Source organism: Nicotiana tabacum, chromosome 8, assembly GCF_000715075.1.
Source record: "Nicotiana tabacum cultivar K326 chromosome 8, ASM71507v2, whole genome shotgun sequence".
Classification (NCBI taxonomy): domain Eukaryota; kingdom Viridiplantae; phylum Streptophyta; class Magnoliopsida; order Solanales; family Solanaceae; genus Nicotiana; species Nicotiana tabacum.
The window spans coordinates 141,127,649-141,150,221 of record NC_134087.1 but is presented as its reverse complement, the minus strand read 5'-3'; the positions used below and the strand labels follow the sequence as shown (position 1 = coordinate 141,150,221).

The 22,573-nt window shown below is 35.6% G+C and overlaps 2 protein-coding genes across 4 annotated transcripts; one reads left to right on the top strand and one right to left on the bottom strand.

Moving 5' to 3' along the window:
- The first annotated feature begins 8,286 nt into the window (after nt 1-8,286).
- LOC107794535 (plastidial pyruvate kinase 4, chloroplastic) lies at nt 8,287-13,588 on the top strand. 2 transcript variants are annotated; one of them, XM_075219703.1, is made up of 5 exons: nt 8,287-8,419; nt 9,185-9,283; nt 9,528-9,955; nt 10,462-12,111; nt 13,225-13,588. In XM_075219703.1, the coding sequence occupies exons 2-5, from the start codon at nt 9,233-9,235 to the stop codon at nt 13,358-13,360; spliced, it is 2,265 nt and encodes a 754-aa protein (XP_075075804.1). In that variant the 5' UTR covers nt 8,287-8,419; nt 9,185-9,232; the 3' UTR covers nt 13,361-13,588. The 2 variants fall into 2 exon arrangements, with proteins under 2 accessions (XP_075075804.1, XP_075075805.1); XM_075219704.1 differs by having other exon boundaries at nt 8,307-8,544.
- A 1,209-nt stretch (nt 13,589-14,797) lies between these two features.
- Nucleotides 14,798-22,228, bottom strand: LOC107794557 (cyclic nucleotide-gated ion channel 1-like). Of its 2 annotated transcripts, none has more exons than XM_075218838.1 (8): nt 21,805-22,228; nt 21,249-21,400; nt 20,282-20,834; nt 19,817-20,029; nt 19,185-19,468; nt 16,612-16,723; nt 15,920-16,156; nt 14,798-15,706 (listed from the first exon to the last, which is right to left on the bottom strand). In XM_075218838.1, exons 2-8 carry the CDS (start codon nt 21,275-21,277, stop codon nt 15,008-15,010), a joined length of 2,127 nt encoding a protein of 708 aa, XP_075074939.1. In that variant the 5' UTR covers nt 21,278-21,400; nt 21,805-22,228; the 3' UTR covers nt 14,798-15,007.
- Between the last annotated feature and the right edge of the window lie 345 nt (nt 22,229-22,573).

Genomic DNA, 22,573 nt, shown 5'->3' with positions numbered 1-22,573 from the left:
ACTAAATCTAATATCGAGCAAGCCAAACAATACTCTAGAAACGTCATTCCCGCATACCGACCTCCGAACGACTCGAAACTAGTCAAAAGCAACTCAAGGTTGTGATGGATAAGAAACAAAAAGAATATGGCAGTAATTTATGAATAACTTGAAGAGTTCTTTGGACTTGAAATAGGGTGAAGAGGTTACATTCATGTCAGATATACAGAATGTATGTTACGGTTATTTCTGTTTTCTTTATTCAAGTTTTTGTTTTTCTTAATCTAAAATTGCTTCATATTGCAATGACCCAACCTGTTGTTCTGAGCATATGCATTTAGTTTGATGGTTCGAGTTCATGAATAGCTTCATATGGTGTACAATGACTTGCGTGTATCGTCAGTTTTGGTCTTCGAGTTGTTTGAAATTAATTTAGAAGAATGATTCCTAAATAGGAAGCTTTAAGTTGGAAAAGTTGACCAAGTTTGACTTTCATGTATTTGACTACGGATAAGAGTTTTAACGATATCGTTAGGTTCAAATAGTGATTTTGGACTTGGACGCATGCTTGGAGTTTCATTTGGATGTTTCTAGAAGGTTTTGGCGCTAATTAGAGAAAGTTGGCAATTTGAATGTTTGGAAAGTTCATAGGTTTGACCAAGAGATGACTTCAATATTATTGGGTTTGGATTGTGGTTTTGGGAATTAGAATAGGTTTGTTATATCATTTAGAACTTGTCTGCAAAATTTGAGGTCATTCCGAATTGATTTGATTTGGTTCGGTACGAGTTTTGGAAGTTAAAAGTTCAAAGGTTCATTAAGTTTGATTAGAGATGCGATTCGTGATTTTGATGTTGGTATGTGGGATTTGACGCCTCGAGTAGGTTCGTATTATATTTTTGAACTTATTGGTATGTTTTATGGGATCCCGAGGGGCTTGGGTGAGTTTCAGATAGGTTTGGGTTGTGTTGCGCTAGTTTTTTATGTTTCGACGTCATTTCTTCAAGCATAAATGGTATAATATTAAGCAACTGAACTCCAAATTATGTTTTGATTGAAGCATTAGATCCATATCGTAATTACGAAGCCATAACAAAAACAATCATCGAATTTGGACGTCGTATGAGGGAGTTATGCATATTTTAGTATTGGAGAAGTTAATTGTTGCTGGTGCTTCGCATATGCAAACCGCAAAAGCGGAAATGACTGCTGAAAAACCGCCAGGTGCAAGTTTTGGGTGCAAAAGCGAAAATCCCTATGTGTAAAAAATCAGACTGCGTTCATTTGGTATTTTGAGCATATCTTGAGTTCTAAAGCTCCGATTAAGTGATTTTCGCGGCGTTCTTCTCGTATTTTCATGGGGGTCAGTATCTAACCTCAATTGTGTATTAAAATGTTTCATTTTTGAATTAATCTTTGTTTTTATTGGAGAATTATGGGGTTTTTTTATCAAAAATTTTCTAAAGAGAATAATTGTGTTTTGAACATCGATTCAGAGTTGGAATTGGATGAAATTAGTATGGGTGGACTTGTATTCGAATGGGTTGTAGTAATTTATAAGATTTTTCCGATTCCGAGGTGCAGGCTCGAGTTGACCTTTTTGTTGACTTTGAGTTTTTTAGTTAAGTATTCGATCTTTATCGCTTAGGTTTGTTTCCTAAGGCATTATTTGATGTTTTTGGGTTGCTGTTTTTGACTAGTTTCAAGTCGTCCGGAGGTTTATTTGCATGGGGTGGACTTTCTGGAGTATTGTATGACTTGTTAGATATTTGATTTGGCTTGTTTGAAGTAAGTATATTACCTAAACTTGGTTGAGACACTAGTTGCCTGAGTTATTTATGATAGCTACGTGCTATGGATGCGCATATGTGTGGAGTAAGAGCCTATGAGCAAGCACCGAGGAATTTATCTATGCTCGAGATAGTTCTTAGTCTATGACATGCCTTAAATTGATTGTTAATGTCACGATCCAAAATTTAACTAGTCGTGATGGCACCTAACCCAACCCACTAGGTAAGCTATTTAACAATAAACCACAATTTTATATATGCTTACAAGAATTTTGAGCCTCATCACCGACAACATTCCTTGGCACTTGCCTTTTAAAAAAGTTCCATCAAGTCCTAAAAAGGATTTCAGACATACTTTAAGTTATTCTTAAGGGCTTAAAAGCAGACATACATCCTCAAAAATCTCCTCTTACCTTCCCCCATTGCATTCTTAGATATATTTATCACCACATCAGTCACGATGTGGTTTTCTCTTAATTCTTGAGAATATGCCTCTAACTTGTTATACTCATCCAAGTAGTTGTCCACCAATTTCTCTAAAACTATCCTCTCACCTTCTTTAGCTTTGAATCACTTACATTCATTTTAAGTCTGTCTTTCAAGTCAACCTTCATTTCTTTAACCATAAACTTAGAATTATTATGAATATTTCTATTGAAATAATGTGTTAAAGTAGCAGGAGTAGCTCTTATATTCTCATATACTTCACCACAGTTATGATCATTCCTTCAAAAAAAAATTCTTTATCCCTTGTTTTTTCCTATCCTCAGAAATACAACACTTAAAGTGACACCCAACTTCACACTTGTATATAAGTCTTCTCCTAACACTCTTATCGATGAAAACCCTTCTTATTGGAAACAACATAAAACCAATAACCTTATCAGCTTTAGCAAGATCCTTAAATATTATACCCTTTTCTATAATTTTATACCTATCAAGTTGGTCTGTAATTTCAAACATCTTTTGCCTCTCAAATACATCTAGGACATCACTATCATAATTACTTTGTACACTTTCATTATATAGATCCTCCTCACTATTATCACAATCAGTAACAACAATAACATGTACATTATTGGTATCAGTAGGTTAGGTAAAATAGGAACAATAAGAGTATCATCAAGAAGGTCAATCATAAATAAATCAATATCCTTGAAACCTCCATTAATTAGGGCTTAAAGTATCACGCCCTGAAGCTGGGTGAGGCGTGATGGCGCTCAACCTACCTTACCCATTGAGCAAGGCCTATTATAACTAAATGAAATTCAAAATAGAATATCACACCAAGAAAAATCATAAATAAATCTTAAGACAATAACTATATGAAAATTAAATTATAACATAAAACTTAACATGAATCTAAATACTGGAGCCTCCAGTATTTAACATGTCTGACTGCTAAAACCACTGGGAAAGTCATAAGCCTCCAACTGATGCCTGAATACACAAATCAATGGGGCATTTCCCTGGAATAATATAAAAGTCCAAAAAGAAATAAAAGCCTGAGAAGAGATCTGCAACCGCTAGAATAAATCAATGGAGCTTGTGAGCTAAATCTAGAAAGCACATCTCTAGCTACGAACTTTATCACCTGCACACCCGAAAGAGATAAGTATCTCCAAGGGTACCCAATAAATCTTGTTTACTTTCTCCTAAGCGGAGGACAAGACCTTTCTGGACTAAATAATTATAATAAGGATGTAATAAATATAACTCAAACAATTTAATAAGTTAATAGTAAATCTAAATATGAAGTGTAACATGAAATCTAAATTTTGGACTAACATGAATCTAAATATTGGAGAATCTTATCTGGAATAATTCTTATATCGGTAGGTTTGTATGCTCGTTAATGTCAGAATATATTTGATGTTCATAACCATATATAAATACTACTAGTTTGATATTTATATCTAAGTTATCTGATGCCCGTGGAGAATACTATTTAGCGTAACTGAAAGAGTGGTGCTATCATAGTTATAACAAATATTTAGTACCATTATATGACACAAAATAATTTATTATAGCTATTCATAAAATTTAACTTCTAGATGTACGTTATACGAGTGGGTATCAGTATATTGTATATGTAACTCTTACCCTTAGTCTGAATACAAATAGTCATCTATGGCTATCTAACATTTCTAGTTTTTATGGCTATGGACCGCTGAGTCGATGATTTATCATTATTTGCCCCTCCTAATTCTTAGGGCTATCTCCCTTAATCTGTTGTTCATCTTTGCTAATGTAATGCACTCACATTCGTATTTCTTACTATTCTCATCACCTCCTGTTATTATGAGTCACAAGGTGCTAATTATATTTCAGGTGCTTTATATACTTTGTCTGGTTGATCTTAGCTCACCCTCGAAATTCCATCAAGGAACTTGAGGCATAACTTTCTTTTACTAGACTCTTGCGTACTGTACTCACTCGTGTACATCTTGCCTAGTTCATATACTTTGTCCAATTGATTCTTATTTCTCCTTAGGACCATATCCTGAAACTTGAGGTCTAATCTTTCTCATTTAACTCTTGACTATTGCACTCAGTTGCCTACCTCTTGTCTGATTTCATTTGTGGTGGTTGTTGCTTGACTGGTCGTCCTAATATTTTGATTCAATTTGATAAGTACTTTAGGATATTCTTTCCGGGGTTCCCTTGTTTCTTTAGTACTAATCTCTCTTCACGTGTGAATCCTGTATCATTTATTAAAGTAATGGATACATATTATAAAGTATAAATTTAAATACACCACAAGCTAGGATTCTCATGTAACGTTATCATTTTTTATCAATAAAGTTAAAAGATATACTCTCTGATCAATTCTATCTCTATTCATCTAGCCTTCATGCTATCAATTAAATTTTGATATATCTCTATAGTTTAAAATTCGGTTGCTCCAATAGATGATGTCAGAAGATCATTCTTTGATCAACTTTATCTTCACTATATACTTCTGCTTTAACAATATCAATTACGCTTTGATATAATTGTCTCTCAAGGTTGACTGCTCTTTTGTGGAGTATCCAAACCTCGCTATTTCTTGTTAATGTATTTGTCATGCACAAAATTTTTAAAATGATTAACTTTAGTGTCAGTTTTCTCCTTGTACTTTTCTAAAAGGATCCGGATGTACTAAAAATATATTATCCCAATATTTACGAAGTATATTGCGTATAATGTAAGTTCAAGAATATAACAAACTAAAAGCAGTATAATAGAGACTCACAAAATTGTAGATAACTATATGTGTGAATTCATCTTTCTAGCTCAAATATACGCAGAACCTTACATCTTTTTCAAGAACAAGAAGCAAATAATAGTATAGTTAATTATAGATTATATAACGACATCTTTATCAAATATTGATATTCTAGGGCTATTTATGTTACGAAAGATTTTACTATATATAAAGCTTTTAGATACTTTATTAGAGTTCTTTTTTTAATCTTGTTTCACAAGAAAAAAAAAACTTGGCTTACATTTTAAAGATAGCTAAAGAGGAAATAGTCAAATGACAATGATGAAATAAGAAAGGGGAGGGCATTTAACGTTTCAACTAAATTTATACATACAATTTTAGTTTTATAAGGAGTTGTTTAACTTTTATTTTGATCAAGTCATATTTCATATAAAATTTTTGCATTAACCTCTCCTTGCAGGAAAATAAATTATAGCGTTTGAAATACAAGGTTTTAAGTACATGTTTTTTTCTAAATTTAAAATTAACATACTTAAAAATACATAAAATTGTATTATAACTCTAATACTTAAAATATTTTAGAAAAATTATTGTCACAAAATATAAGGTTACGCACAAAAAAATTTATATCCTGTTTGGCCAAGCTTATTTTTGGCCAAAAATGCTTTTTTTTGGCCAAAAGTATTGAGATGTTTGGCCAAGATTTTGGAAAAAAAAAAGTGTTTTTGAGGAGAAGCAGAAGCAGTTTTGGAGAAGCAGAAAAAAGTAGTTTCTCTCCAAAAGTACTTTTTTGAGAAGCACTTTTGAAAAAAAAATACACTTAGAAGCAGTTTTTTAAAGTTTGGTCAAACACTAATTGCTGCTCAGAAGTGCTTTTCAAACTAATTAGCCAAACACAAACTGTTTCTCACCAAAAGTACTTTTAAGAAAAATACTTTTGAAAAAAAAACACTTCTCAAAATAAGCTGATTTTTGCAGCTTGGCCAAACGGGCTATTAAAGACAACTCTATTAGCACAACTTGTTTGGCATAGGTGTGACTGCACTCAAGATTTAAGATATAAAACTAAAGGCAACATAAGCTAAAATATGAATAAGGTACAAAAGTGATCCTATTGTAATAACATTAAAAAATGGAAAGAATTTAAAATATAAAAAGTAGTACATAAAAAACGGGTCCATTTTCTAGAAGGTGAACAACTAAGATAAGAAACTAATCACTCTCAACGTATAACATGTATATGAATCATTTTGAGGTATTATTATATGCAAAGTGTAGATTTGATGAGAAAAATTTCGATGAGAAAATTAATCTTGAGTAAATTGATGGCTTGAAAAATAAAGAAGAAAGAGCATTTTCATGACCCAAATTCAAGCATTAAAAATAGCGTCATTGGAAGCACAACTCTTTCATTACAAAGGTATTCAAAACGATTATATCATGAACGGAGTTCTACATAAGTAATCTTAAACAATCATCTTTCATTATCGAAGCCGACTTCTTTCAAAAGTGTTGCTCTAATTTCTTATTTGCCACAACGTTTTTAGGACCAAAAATGCAAATATAACCTCTGGTAAAATATTCTTATGTGGCAGTCTCTTAATCCTGCTTGGGACCAAACCACAAGACGCATAAAAATTCTCTTTATTCGCTCTCCGTAAAATTTACTGAGTGCACAATTGGCAAAGTTATGTTGTTTCACAAGTGCAGTGTATATTTTGGTCATTTGGCGGGCAATATATACTTAAGGAACTCTTCTGCATGATCACACATTATAGTTTTCAGTCTTATAAATAAAAATATGATAGATGTGAAAAGTTGCAACGGTTGATGAATCATGAATGTGTCCTTGCAAAGAAATGTCTCCCACTGAAGAAAGCACAATAACTTTCTTCGGCTAATGAAATTGCTTTAATTTTTTTTTTATTGGACAATGTTGCTCTGTGCATTTTTTAATCTCCATTATGCCATTTTAAAAAATTACTCTCTCAAAGCATTAGTACATACATATAACGGAAGTGTTAAAGTGGCTTCCCCAAGCTGTGGAAACTCTTCGAATTGCAACGATTAACGTGATTTTTTTTGTGTGTAAGATAAATAGGTTAGGTTTAAGAAGGGTGATTTAGTAATTTAACTTTAGCCTTAAAGACTTCCTACTTTTAAAATAGTATAGATAGATATAGATAGATAACTTTTTGTTAACACTAGCATCTTCCTGACAACATTCCTAAACCTTGTCACCTCGTCTTTCATAGAACAGATCCTTTACACTGACCGTACATTTTTTTAACCTTCTTTCGAGCTAGTTTCATCCCATCTCCTCCTTACTTCAATATCATTTTGCTTCTCATATTTTGCACCACAGATAATTAGTGTTGTTAAAGAAGCATTGAGCCTCTCTAATTCCGTAGTGGATGCCAATCGTTCACGAAATAGATAGGAAAGACGTCACATATGGTTGGTTTGGAATTGATAAAACTTCTACATAATCCATCCATATATTTGTATAAAAAGGAGTCGTATATAGTTGTAGTTGCAGCCTATGTGTTTGACAACATCTTTGGTAAATTAATTCGGACTAGTAATACAGCCTTAGTTAACCAAATTTTCAACATAGTTGCATCCATCTTTGATCTTTAAATAAGTAATTTCTCAGTTCAAAAATTATTTTTCCTTGTCAAACTTTGACACATGAAACATGATTGGCACGTGTGTTACACTAAGGGGTAATACGATTTATGCGGGATAAGTTATGTTGGGATTAGTTATCCTGATATTATTTTTTATTCACTGTTTGGTATGTTATATTAAAAATAAAAATTGCATAATTTCTAAGAAGAAGGTATAAGTTATTCCGGCACTAATTATCCCACCCTCTACAATGTATAAATTATTCCGACACTAATTTTAATCCCGAGATAATTTATACCACGTTTGCTAATCAAACAAACATTAAGGTAATATTAATTTTTTATACCAATACTATACCTTCTTATACCTTATACCAAACGACCCCTAGATCTTTGGAAATTGTTGGTGTTCACGTAAGATGATACTTATACCACTTTGAACAATTATAGGGGGGTCATAAGATCCCATACAGTTTAAGTGTGCAACAGGAAAAGCTGAACAAGTTCACGAAGGAAATTATGTATTATCCCAAACAGCTTTTTTAATTGTCAAAACTGATGGCCCTATTTATGTTACATCAAGCAGAGTAGGAAAATGAAGACAGTAAAAAAGAATTTGTGGCACATGTTGATGCCGTATAGCTGTTGGAGTAATAAATGTACTAAACTAAATGGGGCCGAAGAATCTTTGATCTGCCTACACTGAATCTGGCACGCGCCCTCCACACTCCCCAATCACCCTTCTTTTAACTTCTCTCTCCTCACATTTCTTCAATAGCTTTTTATCTCCACACTCCCCAAACCCTTCCCTGGTAATTTCTCTTCACCTTTCTGCAAAATCTTTAATATTTTTATATACCCCTTTTTCCTTTCCTCTGTAAATTTCTTTTACGAGATTTCATTTTGAATCACCAGAAAGTTTTTTTCTTTCTTCTTGGTATGTGTTAATCTTCGTTTTCTGTGCTTGCCTTTGGTTGTTTTAGCTAAAGTAAACGTGCCATAGGAGAACAAAGTGTTCCTTTAATATCATAGAAATAATGGTGGTTATGTGTCTTCATCTAAAGTTTTGGGGTTGTGGGGTGAGTATATGGACTCAAGATTATACTATCTTGGCTAAACGATATCAGGGAAAAGTAATTCTTCTTTTTTACTTCCTTTTTTTGGTTTTAACATTTTATGTGTAAAGTGTCAAGACTTTATTATCGAATCAAGCATATTTCATGTTTGTACTTTTAGATGCTATCCTTCATTTGATTTCTTAGAGCCTATTTGGATTAACTAATTTCAAGCTCTTGGAAAGATAGGAAATTATATCATTACAACCCCAGTGACTAAATGTATGATTTAATTGTAAAAAAGATTTACAATTTGTGTTTACTTGAACAGACTAAATATAATTTGTGTGTGTATAGATGGGCTTCAATTCATTTGCACTCAAGGGGAGCTTTAAGGATTTAGTTATTGTGCTATTTTCCGGTTCCTCTATAAGAAAAGAAAAATCTAATGCATTCTCACATTTAGTTGTTAAATGTACCTGCGAGCTCTCAAGTTTAAAGTGCTCTCCTTGTACTCTGCAGATTCTCATTTGCCTTTTGCCTGTGGACTTTATCGGTGTCTGTCTCTAGATGTTGGGTGGTGTAGCTTCTGTTTCCATGTTCACCAATCAAACTGCTAATGTAAGTAATCCTCTTGCGGCAAGGATACTCATATAGCACAATGTTTAGTTCAAGTGTCAGAAATGAACTTGTGTTGGATTTTGTGTACCTTGTGCTAACTACTGCTAGTTAAAGTTTATCACTCTCCTTTGGTATCTGTTAGGCTATGTTCTCCACGGTCCCTAATTTTTCATTGTTCTATTCTAGCTTCGCTCTTTTTAACATTGCTTAGTGGGTTAACGTTCTTTTCTTCTCCTTTCTGCAGGGCTTTCAAGTTGCTTCTTTTTTGTTTGTTAGATCTTCCAACCTGTCTAAGAAGTACTCAATTCCACAACCTTTTTTCAAAATTCCTGGCATTAGGGAACATATTTTCCAATTTGTAGCCGGTAATAATGGAAGCCTTACCAGAAAGAACATTGTCTTTGCTATTCCAAATGGAAAGGACGATGCTGAAAAAGAAGGTTCAGATTACTATATTGATTATCCAGTTGCCATTGATCGGAAACAAGATGGAAATTCTTGTGCGCCAGAGATGGAAACAACTTTTTCCTTGTTGCCATGTGGTGAGGGTACTCCTAAAAGTAATGAGATCAATGGTAAGGAAGATGGCTTACTTGCTAAGCTGATTGCTGTTCATTTGCATGTACTGGCAATGGAACAATGGAACGCCTCCAAACTTACAATGTCCCACAAGTATGTTCTCTTTTAATTTTTTTTATAAATATTTCCATAAGAAGTATGTCCATTTCTATTGTGAGATAATATAGGCCTGTTTACCCTCATTTCTGTCCTCTCTCAGACTCCCAAAGGAGAAATACCAGCAGATAAAGTTATCATTTCTGTGAAATAACAACATAAATTGAACCGTGTAGGAAGCGCGTGGTTGAAAGATCTAATGGAAGGCTATTGCTATGTGATGAGAACATAGCTAGCATGGAGGATTTATCCAGTAGAATACAGACACATAATCAATATGCGTTCTTCCTTTTTATTGATGAAGTTTTTGGTTTACTTAAGTACTTTCATTTACTGTATCTTGAGTGTTTTAAAATAAACTTGAATCATTACGCGTAAAAGTTATTGAGAGTGGTTACACTGAATACCTGCTCTTTATCAGCTTTTCCACCAGCAACTCTACTGCAATTTTCCCTGCTTGATCATATATTCCTGCAACTAACTTGAGATTCCATGGATGACAGAAATTACTTGGTCAGTGCAACAAACCTAATTCATTATTTGGCATTGAAAAGCCTTGACGTAGAGCAGCTTAAAGATGAACTTTCTTCCATTGGTCTTCTGAGTTTAGACACAATAAATCAACATGTTCTTGCAAGTCTTTCTGCAGGCATCCGACTGTTAGATAACTTGAAATATGATTCTTCAAGTCGTAGTGTCTCATATAGTGAAGGAATCTCTTCAACCAAAAGTCTGGACAAACAAATCAACGGGGAATTTTCTATTAGTACAATAAGGAGGAGGGCATCCCATACTGGAGACCTGTTATTGGGCAGATTGCCAGAAAAGAGAAAAACTCATATCATGGTAACAGTGGGGCAAGAAGCTATAGAAAACGAAACACTAGTGGAAGATCTTCTCAATGCTGGAACTACAATTGTTCGTATCAACTGTGCCCATGGAAGCCCTGAAATTTGGAGTGAGATCATCAGAAGGGTGAAAAGAAGCTCTCAAATCCTTGAAAAGCCTTGTCGAATTCTCATGGACTTAGCTGGGCCCAAGCTTCGAACTGGAACGCTACAGCCCGGTCCACGTGTGTTGAAACTATCTCCCAAGAAGAATGCTTATGGTCAAGTGATATGTCCTGCCCTAGTTTGGCTCTCAAGCCCAGGAGCTGGTTCTCCACCTGCCCATGTATCCCCTGATGCTGTTCTACATGTGGACGGTGAAGAACTTCTTAGTAAGCTGGAGCCGAATGATGTTGTGACATTATCTGATGCTCGTGGAAAACAAAGGACACTGAAGATCTTAAGCAAGTATCCTGTTTTCTCCGGCATTGGATTTATGGCTGAATGCAGCAAGACTGCTTATGTCAAGTCAGGTGCAAAATTGTTTATCAAGGACAAGAGAAAGAAATTTTCAGCTGGACATGTAGTAAACATTCCTCCTCTCAAGCAATTTATCAGATTAAGGGTTGGTGACTTGCTGTCTATCTCACGAGATAGTCAAAATGAAGAAAACAAGTTGAATTATTCTTCCGCTGGTGCTCACAGGATAACCTGCTCATCCGGATATGTTTTTGATGCAGTGAAGCCTGGGGAACCAATTGCTTTTGATGATGGGAAGATATGGGGTATTATTAAAGCAACTAGCACTTCCGAAATTGTTGTATCAATCACCCATGCAAGTCCTACAGGTAGTAAACTTGGGTCAGAGAAGTCCATAAATATTCCAAGGAGCAATATTCGGTATGAAGGCCTCACTTTAAAGGACCTTATAGATCTTGACTTTGTGGCCGAGCATGCAGACATGGTGGGGGTATCATTTGTCCGAGATGTCAGTGACATTCTACTGTTGCGCCAAGAACTTGAGAAGCGGAAAAGAGGGGACTTGGGGGTTGTTTTAAAGATTGAGACAAAAGGAGGATTTGAGAGATTGCCGCTCCTACTATTGGAGGCAATGAAAATGCCAAATCCTTTAGGCGTCATGATTGCCAGAGGAGATCTTGCTGTAGAGTGTGGATGGGAAAACATGGCATATATACAGGAGGAGATAATCTCCGTCTGCAAAGCTGCTCATGTTCCTGTCATTTGGGCAACACAGGTCCTGGAGTCGCTCGTCAAGTATGGGGTGCCCACTAGAGCTGAGCTAACTGATGTGACAGACGGAATGAGGTCAGTAGTCTCTTTGCCTCTGTGTGTGTGCGTGTGTGAGTGCATTTTGATTCCCATCTTTCCTTTTTGGGTTTTTTTGAGGAGTTGAGTCGGGAGTCGAGGAGGTTATAGTCTGGCTGCTTCTTTATTTTTTCTATATACTTAAATGGAGTTTAACATGTGCTGGAACTTCTAACATTAAAATGTGACATAACTTATCAAGTCAAACACTTGAATGGACTTTTCTTGATCAGTTATATCTCAAAGAAGTCAAATTTGCTCAGCACATATGCATAAGTTTTAACTAGTTTTGAGGCATGGAAACTTGTGAATGCACGGATATACTTGTCAATAGTAGGTGGAGTGTACATGGAGAAAGATAAAACGCATCTTTTACTGGAAATATACTTGAGGCTTAGATTATATACAATATTAAAAGCTATAAAGGAACCAAGTACAGAGAGGAATAGTTGTCCCAATAACTCATGTATAGCCCAAAAAATTGTATGCTAATAACTAATCTTTGAAACGGAGTTATTTAGCAATTGATGCCAAATAATCGGCAAAGGTCCTGAATGCTTTAAAAATCAACTGTGATCACATTTATTCCTAGTTAATAAGCATCTCTGTGTGTGTGTTGGGGGGGGGGGGGGGGGTTTGAGGAACCATCTATAATATGTCAATTAAAAGTCAAAGAATGAGTATTAATTGGATGATGGAAATAACCATGGAGATATATGGGGCTGGTATGTCTAACTTTGTAAGAGTAAATTTGCTTTTTGTTGATCTTGGACCCCTTTTGCTTAAAACTGGTATTTGGAAGGACCAGTTTGTGGACTGAGATATTGGACTGGTGTTGAGTAGGACTTACTAGCTCATATACAATCAACAAAGAGGTCTTTCCCTTAAATCAGATAACCAATGGTGTTGATAAAGAAATAAATGCCCTTGTCTGACCACTTATCCTCAAACCATTTTTGCCCACCTAACCCCCTTAAAATCCTCCAAATAATCTCAAATATGTGCTGTTGTTAACTCGTATTAGAACTGTAGTAGAAACTCGACCTTTACTCCATTTTCCTGTGAATGTTTTTCGACAGCACGACCCGTGTTTAATCTGTTTTCTTATTGCAGGACAAGTTGTATCATGTTGAACAAGGGTAAATGCATTGTGGAAGCTGTTACTTTCTTACACAGAATATTGAGCAATCACTCCATGAAGCCAAATGCGGAATTTAAGCCTCTTGCTTTATCCAGCCATGACTCTTAGTTGCGTTGACCGTACGAGTAGCTGCTGATGTATTCTCCCCACTCGTGTACATCCTCTACTTCACCATGACCATTTCTTCTGCTATGTACATACATCAATATTAAGCGAAACCAAACAATTAGTAGTAGTGTACAATCCTATTATCTTAACAGTTGAAGAACTATGTGAAACCAGGGTTCAAATCTAAACTGAGACAAAAATACGAGGTGATCTCTTTGTTTGCCCAAATCTTTGGAGGTACTGGTAATGTAATTCTTGGTGCTTGTACTTGTGAAAGGTGGCAAGTAACTGGTAAAATAGTCAAAGTATGCGCAAGCTGGCCGAACACCAATGTTATCAAGAGTTCCCCCTAACGGCACACTGTATATAATCTTGAGATGGCCAATGTGAACAGTAAGTGGTATCTGTTGATGAAATGCCATTGCATGGAACTGAGGAATAGCGGATGCTTAAACATATAGGCGGATGAGACATAGAAAGAATAGATTCAAGTGCTCCTGAGTCAAGAGACTCTTCTCCCTAAATAGCATTCATGTAAAGAGTGATTTTTTGTTTTTTAGAGATGCCCTTGATGATTCGGATCTACCCCTTGCATCTTCATATCTTTGAAAGCCCAGACTATTGTTCTGGATCTGCATTAGTCATATTTCAGGTGCAAAGCCTCTTCAGCTTTTTTCAAGCTTGATGGTCAAGTTCCCTGCGACTTCCATAAATACGTTGGGAAAGCAAGAGAACGCTTTGCATTTTCTTATGCATGTACATCACACCTCCTATGGTTGTTACCAAAGCTCCTAGTGAACCCAAAATGGGCGATGGACTTGGATCTACCAAATGACACATTAAAAAAAAGCCTGTTGTTGCGCATTATGAAGGAACAAAAATCCATGGGTACTACCAATAAAAAAGTAACATCACAATGATTAAAAAGTATTGTGCACTTATTCTGATATGGGGCTCAAGTTAAATGGCTTATTCCTAGTCATTTCATTGGTAACCCAGTTGAAAAGCATTAGGTAGACATAAGTGTAATTCAGCAGTCAGCAGCAAGCCGGTCAAAACACATGATATTGCTTGTTAGCTCTTTCTATCTGGTGAAAGACTTCTGGGGTAGATGGTACTTAAAAACCAATTAGTCATATCTAAAGAGCAATCGCCATCAACCTTTATCCACGGTTAAAAAGAATATGAAAAAAGGAACTTTGCATGTGTTAATTTGTTGATGTTGTGCAAAGAATATGAAAAAGGAACTTTGCATGTGCGAATTTGTTGTGCATCCTAAGTTCTGATAAAGAAAGGAGATTTTAGTTAGTTGACGATCAACATAAAATTATTTAATTTATAAGGCAAACCGACAACAGTGAATACATAGAGACATGCACCGAGAATAAAATAGGTCCAGATGGAGCAAAATGTGGGGGTTTGTATAGTTGACCATAATTGGCTTGGAATTGAGGTATTTATTGTTGTGGATTCTATAATAATCTGGTAAAATGGTAGACATCATTTCTTTTGTACAAATACAATTGCTTTCTTTCCATCAAGCCTCGAGGCTTGAAGAAATTGCCAATATATTATACACAAAAACACGACTAAAAATGCACTCAATCATTTACAACAAGACCACGTACTAGAATTAACTAATGGCAGTTAATTATCTTCAGCAGTAAAATCTGGCTCTGTTGGCTTCTGAAGCAGAATGGGTGATATCCTGTCTGGCACCCTTGCTTTTTTTGCAGTATTGCGCCGCAAAGCATGGAGTACATTAGCAGCAAATCTTGATGCATAAAAGGTAGCACCCAAACTTGGTGAACTGCCACCTTCATTTGCCAATGCATCTTGCAACCTGTTTTCTTCATCACGAAGAGACTCTTCTACATTCTTCCTGCAATAACTCCGCCATGCTGCTTGTATGAAGCAAGCTGCCCAAGTTCTCCATTGGCCTGAGTAAAACCTGAAAGTGTGGCGGAGCTGCTTACTGTGAAGTCGTCTGAACTGAGAGGCTACAAGCTTTAAATCATCAGCCACTAAAGCAAATGCTTCAACTTCTGAGAGTGCTTGGGCAGTTCTAGTTGAGATTGGTAGGTTAGTTGACGAATTAGGGTCAAGAGCCCAAGTAAGTAGCTCCTCTCCACAAAAATCACCAGCTTTTAGATGCTCAGAGTTAAAAAAACCTGTCCTCCCTCCATTAGTGGTTACAGACAGTAGTTTGCCCCTCATTACAAACAGCATCGCATCAACTGGATCACCTTCACGAACAATGAAGCTGTCCTTGGTGAATAGCACTGGCTTCAGATGGTCGCATAATGCATCTAAGAGTTGTTCATCCATTTTTTCAAACATTGGCACCTTAAAATATCCATGCATAATCAAAATCAAGAACTAATAAACAGATCATAAGAACAACATTCTTTTGACTATACTACGCTTAGAAAATCTCACTTTTTATATATAAAAAGTTCATCTAATATATGATGCCAACCATTAGAGGGGAATAAATCACATCTGTATTTGCAAAATAAGGGTGAACCACAGTCAAAGAGCAGGAGTGACAAAACTTACTCTCATGAGCAAAGCTAAACAAAGATGACGCTTTATATCTCTCCTGAGGTCTTTCGGAAGGTTGTGAATCAGATTCTCTTCATCAACACCCCTAGTTTCCTGCCACCTGTATTGCTCATAGCACCTAATCCGCTCTCTGAGGTTCTCAGGGAGCAACCGATGTGACATCCACTGTTCTGCATCTCGTCTTTTCACCCTCATCTCCTCTAATCTTAATGTTGAGGATTGCAGACATGTCTATCACATACAAGTATTTTAGTTGATTAGAGCCTGGGATGAAAATTTTCAAGTTTGACGACTGAGAGTAAAATGGCACTGTTTCAAGAAGCCCTAAATCCCTGCACCCATCATTTAATAATGCAACTGATTCACATGTTTATTCCAAACAGACGTTTCTACTGGGCATCATGGCCTACCATAAGGTTGACAAAATCGCAGTCCATGACGTTGTTTATACACATAAGACGTACCAAAAACCTTAGTAAGTCGACGATAATTTTTTTTCCAATTAAACGAATTTAAACAGGTTGTGACATGACAGAGAAAGGAGGTGCCACCAGAATAAGAACTTTGCCATATAAGTTTTATTTCTTGAGATAAAATCTTGGATAGCTATTATTTTGAATTGTGCTGTCAAATGCTGGCTTTAGATCTTCCAGAACAGTGATGAAAAACTAAGAACCAAAAACTACCTGCATATTGCCAATGAGAAAGGCAAATAGCACCAGGCCAGCGATGGAAATGAAAACTGCAAAGCAAATTTCCCAGATGAAGGTACTTGTTTGGAGGTTTTGACCAAGGGAACTGCAAAATAAAGGAGCAAGGTTTTGGTTAGAATAACCACAGACAGAAAACTCAATGAAAATGAACCTTTTAAGACACAACTCAAAATTCTATTAACAGGACTTCCACATCTATCCTAGTCAGGAAAGTAAATTATCACCATTTATTTTTTTTATTTTTAAAAAGGGCTAAACATACCAGAAATGCCTACTGGATATGTCGACAAGGCTGAAAAGAGAGAAGCTATAATACAACCTGGCAAAGTAAAGAAATTAATCTTTTGGCAGTGCATCAAGTTTTCGGAGATTCTTTTAACCTTATCGACCTCAATGGAAGAGCCTTTGCTTAGTTTCTTTTCCAAAGCCACATTTGGATTAGAGATACACTACTAGGTGTGGGCATTATTTGGTTATAACCCAAAGAAACAGACTGAACAGAAAAAAATATGATATTTCCAGTTCAATATCTTTTGGGCTATTCTTCAGTTTAACATTAAAAGAGATTTCAATTTTCGGTTTGGTTTTTCGTTTTCTGGAAAACAAAAATCTGTTTAACTGAAGAACTGCCCAGCTGTGATAGGGTAGGTTTAGTCTGCTTTTAATATTAATGTCTACCCAGCTGCCGGTAAAAGACTGATGCAGAACATTAAAATAAGTATCTGATTGATAACTTTTTTATTGGAAAACAACAACAAAGATCTTCGAAAGAGAGCCAGAGATGAAAATGCTGTTTACTTAGTGTTTCTGTATCTGCTGAGATTTGAACCACTGCGTTATTTGTTTAACGTTGTAGATATTTCTATTCAATTATTTATTGATTTAGCCTACCTCCTTTTTGTTGGTCCAATTACTTTCAGAGAAAGAATAGACCAATTTTCTAAATGTGAACATTAGACTCAAACAGGAAAACCAAAATGAATCGAGGTTATTTCTATTCTGTTCAATTTACTTATAAACCAAGACCGAAAATAACCGAACCGAAAAAATGAAACCAAAACAAACAGTTATAAACCATCATTGTGCATGTCCTGATGATATTGACATACAAGTTGAAACACCCCCACCCCTTGTTTACCAAATCCATCTCTCACTGTGTCTCCCCCCTCACCCCAAAAAAGAACCCCCTGTCCCTCACCTATGATTCCCCTCTTTCTTACCCTTGTTATTTTCCATCACCAGACTGAATTTTCTTGAATGGTATCTGTTGTAAACCTAAATAAATAGATAAAGTATCCTCTCTCTGAAGCTTAAAATTTTAGACAAGGTGGTCACCAAATTCAACATAATATCAACGGACTTGGTTTCAAGTCTCACTGTCATCCATCAACATAAATAGTTTCACGTGCTTAGTCCAAAAAAAAAAAAAAAGAGTTAGGCAATATGTGACAGGACGTATTGCAAACCTAAATTAATAGGAGTAACTAACAATATCCTCCCTCTAACACTTTGAGCTATTAGATGAGATGGTCACAAAATTCAACATTATAAAACCAATAAAAACCAACCGAGTGCTCTAGCATCGCAAAGTCCAAAATGCTCAAGCTACGCATACACTATTCTACAAAGAAGTTTCTTTCTATTGCTGCTTGAACTTCTAATAGATGGTTAGTAGTCACCAGGGGCGGATCTATTAAGGAAGAGGGGGGTGGCACGCACCCGCAAACCTCGGCCGAAATGTTGTAAATATATGTATACATACAGACAAAGTTGCCAAATAGAATTAAGTGGCACCCAGCTCAGCAAAATGTTGGGTGCCGCTGGCAAAGGTTCTGGTTTGTCTCCCAAGTGATAGGAGTTTGATCCTAGCCTTAAGCACATTAATATTTTTTCCATTTCATGCATTTAGGACAAACTGGAGACCATGTTGTTTTTTCTTCCTTTTTCTTTACTACCTACTGACTATTTGCATTTAATTAATTCTTCTCTGCTTTTATCTTTTATTAATTCTTGGTAACTTTATCTTTCTTCTTCTATAAGTTATAAAAGTTTCTTCCTTCCAAAAACCTTCTCTTTCCCATCTTATAGAATCATTTTTCAAGAATAATTCTTCTTAATTTATGCTATCAAAATACATAAAAGTCTATACACTCTATTTCAACTTCACACTATTTTCGCTTCGTATCTACTGTTATCATGTATCAATAGATAGTAGAAAATTGATTTTTTTTTTCTAGGAGAACAACTTCAATGTAATTATTTTTTCGTTTGATTGGTTTGTCCATATATAAACCCGATAAGACTAATAACTGACCCGAAATAAAAAATAGATCAAACTGACCCAATAAATATCCTATTTGGACCATGTAAATACAACACGTGTACATTAAAATTAGTGTGGCACCCGGAACCTCCAAATCCTAGATCCGCCTCTGGTAATCACTACACAGTACATGCAAATGTGGTTAAACAGAAAAACACTTGGGTATAAAGATCTAACCAACTTGTTTTTTAATATGCATAAGAGGCACATAGTGCAGGCGTACCTTAAATTTTGTAAACCCCACCAGAAACAATAAAAGAACTTCTGCGGAAAATCCATTGGTCCCACAACACCTGATTGGAGAGCGCCAAGGAATATCCCAAAATCAAATAGCGTTGCATTTGGTGTCTCTATAGGGCAGGAACTGTTCAGCAATGTTTTAAATTTTGTATGATCATCATCACAATACAATGAGGCATGATGACAGGGAGAAGAATTTCCACAAGCTTGTTTCCAGCAAGTAGTTTCGCGTTCTATAGAAAACAGATACCAAAAGGCTCCAAGTACCTAAAGAGCACAAAGCCACTCAATTCTCAGTTTAATGAGTACAAGATAGTATAGAATAGAGAATGATGTCACCGCTAAAAGAAAATATAATAGAGAATGATATAACTATTTCATAATACTACTGATATCTGCTGGCATATCATAAGTTTATATGCCAGGAAAACCTAAGATGGCTGAAAATCCATAACTTTTAGTTCTAAGGTTCCAATTAGTCAAAATAACAAAATTTTAAAGGACACCTTTTAGATAGAATCAACCATAGGTAACTTTGGGTAACACAAATTTGAACAACAGAGTAGATAGTATACTATCCATCAGAATTGTAACTCAAGGTTATTGCAAGCTTACATGGCTGGCAAGCATATAAAGGAAGAGATTGAAAGCAGCTCCAGCCCATGCTGTTTCAGTGAGTATGCCAGATGTTCTTGTGACTTCCCTATATAAAGGATACACTCGAAGGACCCTTGGAATATATTGGAAAAAGACAACAGACTTCAGCAAATTCTTGGTATTCAAAGATCTTGAACCCCGCAACTTAGGAATTATAATTAAAATTACAACCTGAAAATACATAAAAGGATAAGAGTAAACAACTGAACATAAATTTCTATTTACATAGGAAGTAGGTAAAAGCTAACATGCAATATAATACATGGAGTGCAAAAATGCTCCACATCATGTAAATCTATGATCTCCATGAGATACGATACATTGCCTGCTTGAACCAGAATAATCTTTTCACAAAATGTACCAACCATGAGTCTCTCTTCAATAGAAAGCCAAAGTAATGTTTTGAAGGGAAGTAACATGCACCTGTGGTAGTGGTAGAACTGCAAGAATGTCGATCAAGAAGTAAGTGGATAAGTATCTCTTTGCTATCTCCCAAGCATCTTCAATTAAAACACCTCTTCCAAATACACGTGACGAAGGAGCAATAAAACCAGTTCGAAATTGAAGGGCAATATGAAGAAAGTAAAATATATCAGTAAAAGAACGCAAAACACTAGCTGTCACCTCCAACGTTCTGTTTAACCCCAGGCATTTGTTGTCGTTATCAATCACTGGAATATAAAGGAACAAAGGATCCAAGGAGATAGCAATTACACAGGATAATACAAATATTTTGTTCCACTTTCGAAGAAAAGGTCCTTGAGGATCAAGAATGTTCTTTTTGGATCCCAAGCTTTCTTCCACAAAACCACTTAAACTAGATTTTACAGCTTGTATTATGCCTTTGGCCCTCCATTTACCAGATTCCAAGCGATTATGTAATTCGTCGGAAGCTATTACAACTTTACTTCGGTGGACTCCACCTTTAGCATGAAAATTTCCCTCAGAGCTTCTCTCTGATTTCCAATCCTGAAACCTGCAAGGCAATTAATTCAAGTATTAGAAATACAAGTTGGCAAAAAACATGTCAGCAAATTGGTGCAGTTATATAACATCTATACATATACAAAACGAAAAAAAGAGAATAGTCCATGCTAAAATTTACTTCGTTAAGCTTTTTCAATACCCATTTAAGTAACCAAACATAAATGTGCTTGGACTTCCCTCTTAATTTTCTGTTCTCATCCAATTTCAAATAGGTAAGGCTATGTAGGCTTTCTATTGTTTCCCTCCAGGTCTAGAATTAGTCTATTTTCCACTTATAAATCTATAAAATCTGTTCATTTGTGTTATTTACATTCAGAAAGAAACTACTAGAAGGTTTAACCTGGAAAAAGCATTTAGTGGATTGAGAGGAAAAGGGGATTGCACAAGTTCTCAGAAAACTGACCTCACAAACTCGTCTTGGCGGTGATTCATAACTTTAGCCAATGCATCAACCTGCTCAACGTGGGGGATTGACTTCCAGAATCATTCTAGTGGCAACAAGTTTCTTGATGAGAACTGTCTCGAGTAGCTCCACAAAGAGCTAAATACCATTCCCTGAAAACATTAGTATGCTAGCCTGTCAGATAACTACAGGTACCACCAAACAACCCAAAAAAAAAGCAATTCCTTTTAAAACAGATTAGCAAACAAATGTTTTCAACGAAGTTAGAAGATTCTTTAAGATGCATAAAGCTTTGTCACAAAAGTTTTTAAAATTAGGACATACACTAGAACTGTAAAGTCTAACTTATCCTTTTCATGAGAGGTAGATAAGTAGTTAAAGAGGAAACCAATAACACATGAAATAAATATAGAAAAATAACTGGAAGTTACAAATGAATTTGAGGTTAAAGGCATTGAATGCTGTAGAAAAAACAACAAAAGTCAAATTGAAGACATGAAGATTTTGCAACCAGCAAATTTCTACATAAGGGTAGTGGCGCAACAAAATGCAATACCTTGATCAAACATGAGGCAATTCCTCATAATGAAAGTTGTAGCCCTTAATTCCAAAGAAATAATATTAATAAAATTGGCATTTGTCGATATTTAAGTTGGCTATCAGCTTACCAAACCTCCTCCTTTGACTGGAGTTGACCGAATTCAACAGAAATCGCTTAATTATCCGTGTGGAATGCTGATCTTAAGTTGAACAGAAAGCGAAGCATGGGAGTGAAGAAAGCAAACCAAGCAAAGTGCGATTAACTATGTTCACGAAGAATCTACACTCTGTAACAGCAAGAAGCAACTAATTTTTTTAGAAAGCGAAGCGGATTTATGGTTCTGCTCTGATTTTGAATTGTAATTAAGAAAAATACTTGCAACTTGTCTGAGATTTCCTTTCTGGTTCATAGGAGAGAGAGAGAGAGAGAGAGATTAGTCAGGAGAGTCCGCGAGAGGATCCGCCTTTGTGGGTCCTGTTCTTAGTTTTACCGGGACCCACTCGGTGGCTTTTCAAACCGGTATCAGCTGTCTTTGAAAATCACACAGGGCAACGTCCAGCCAGGCCTTTGCCTTGGATTTTTCCTTGTTTCTTCTTTCTTGCGGGTGTCATTTTCTTTAAACTCCAGATATGTACTATCAATACTCAAATAATAATTACAAGTAACTATCTGTATTAGGCATAAATTGGTGGAGTAATTTTTTAACTATGATAAATAATTGGTTATAACTGATAAAATTAAACAGACAATGTTAAAGTAATTTATATTTTATTATAATGTTTAT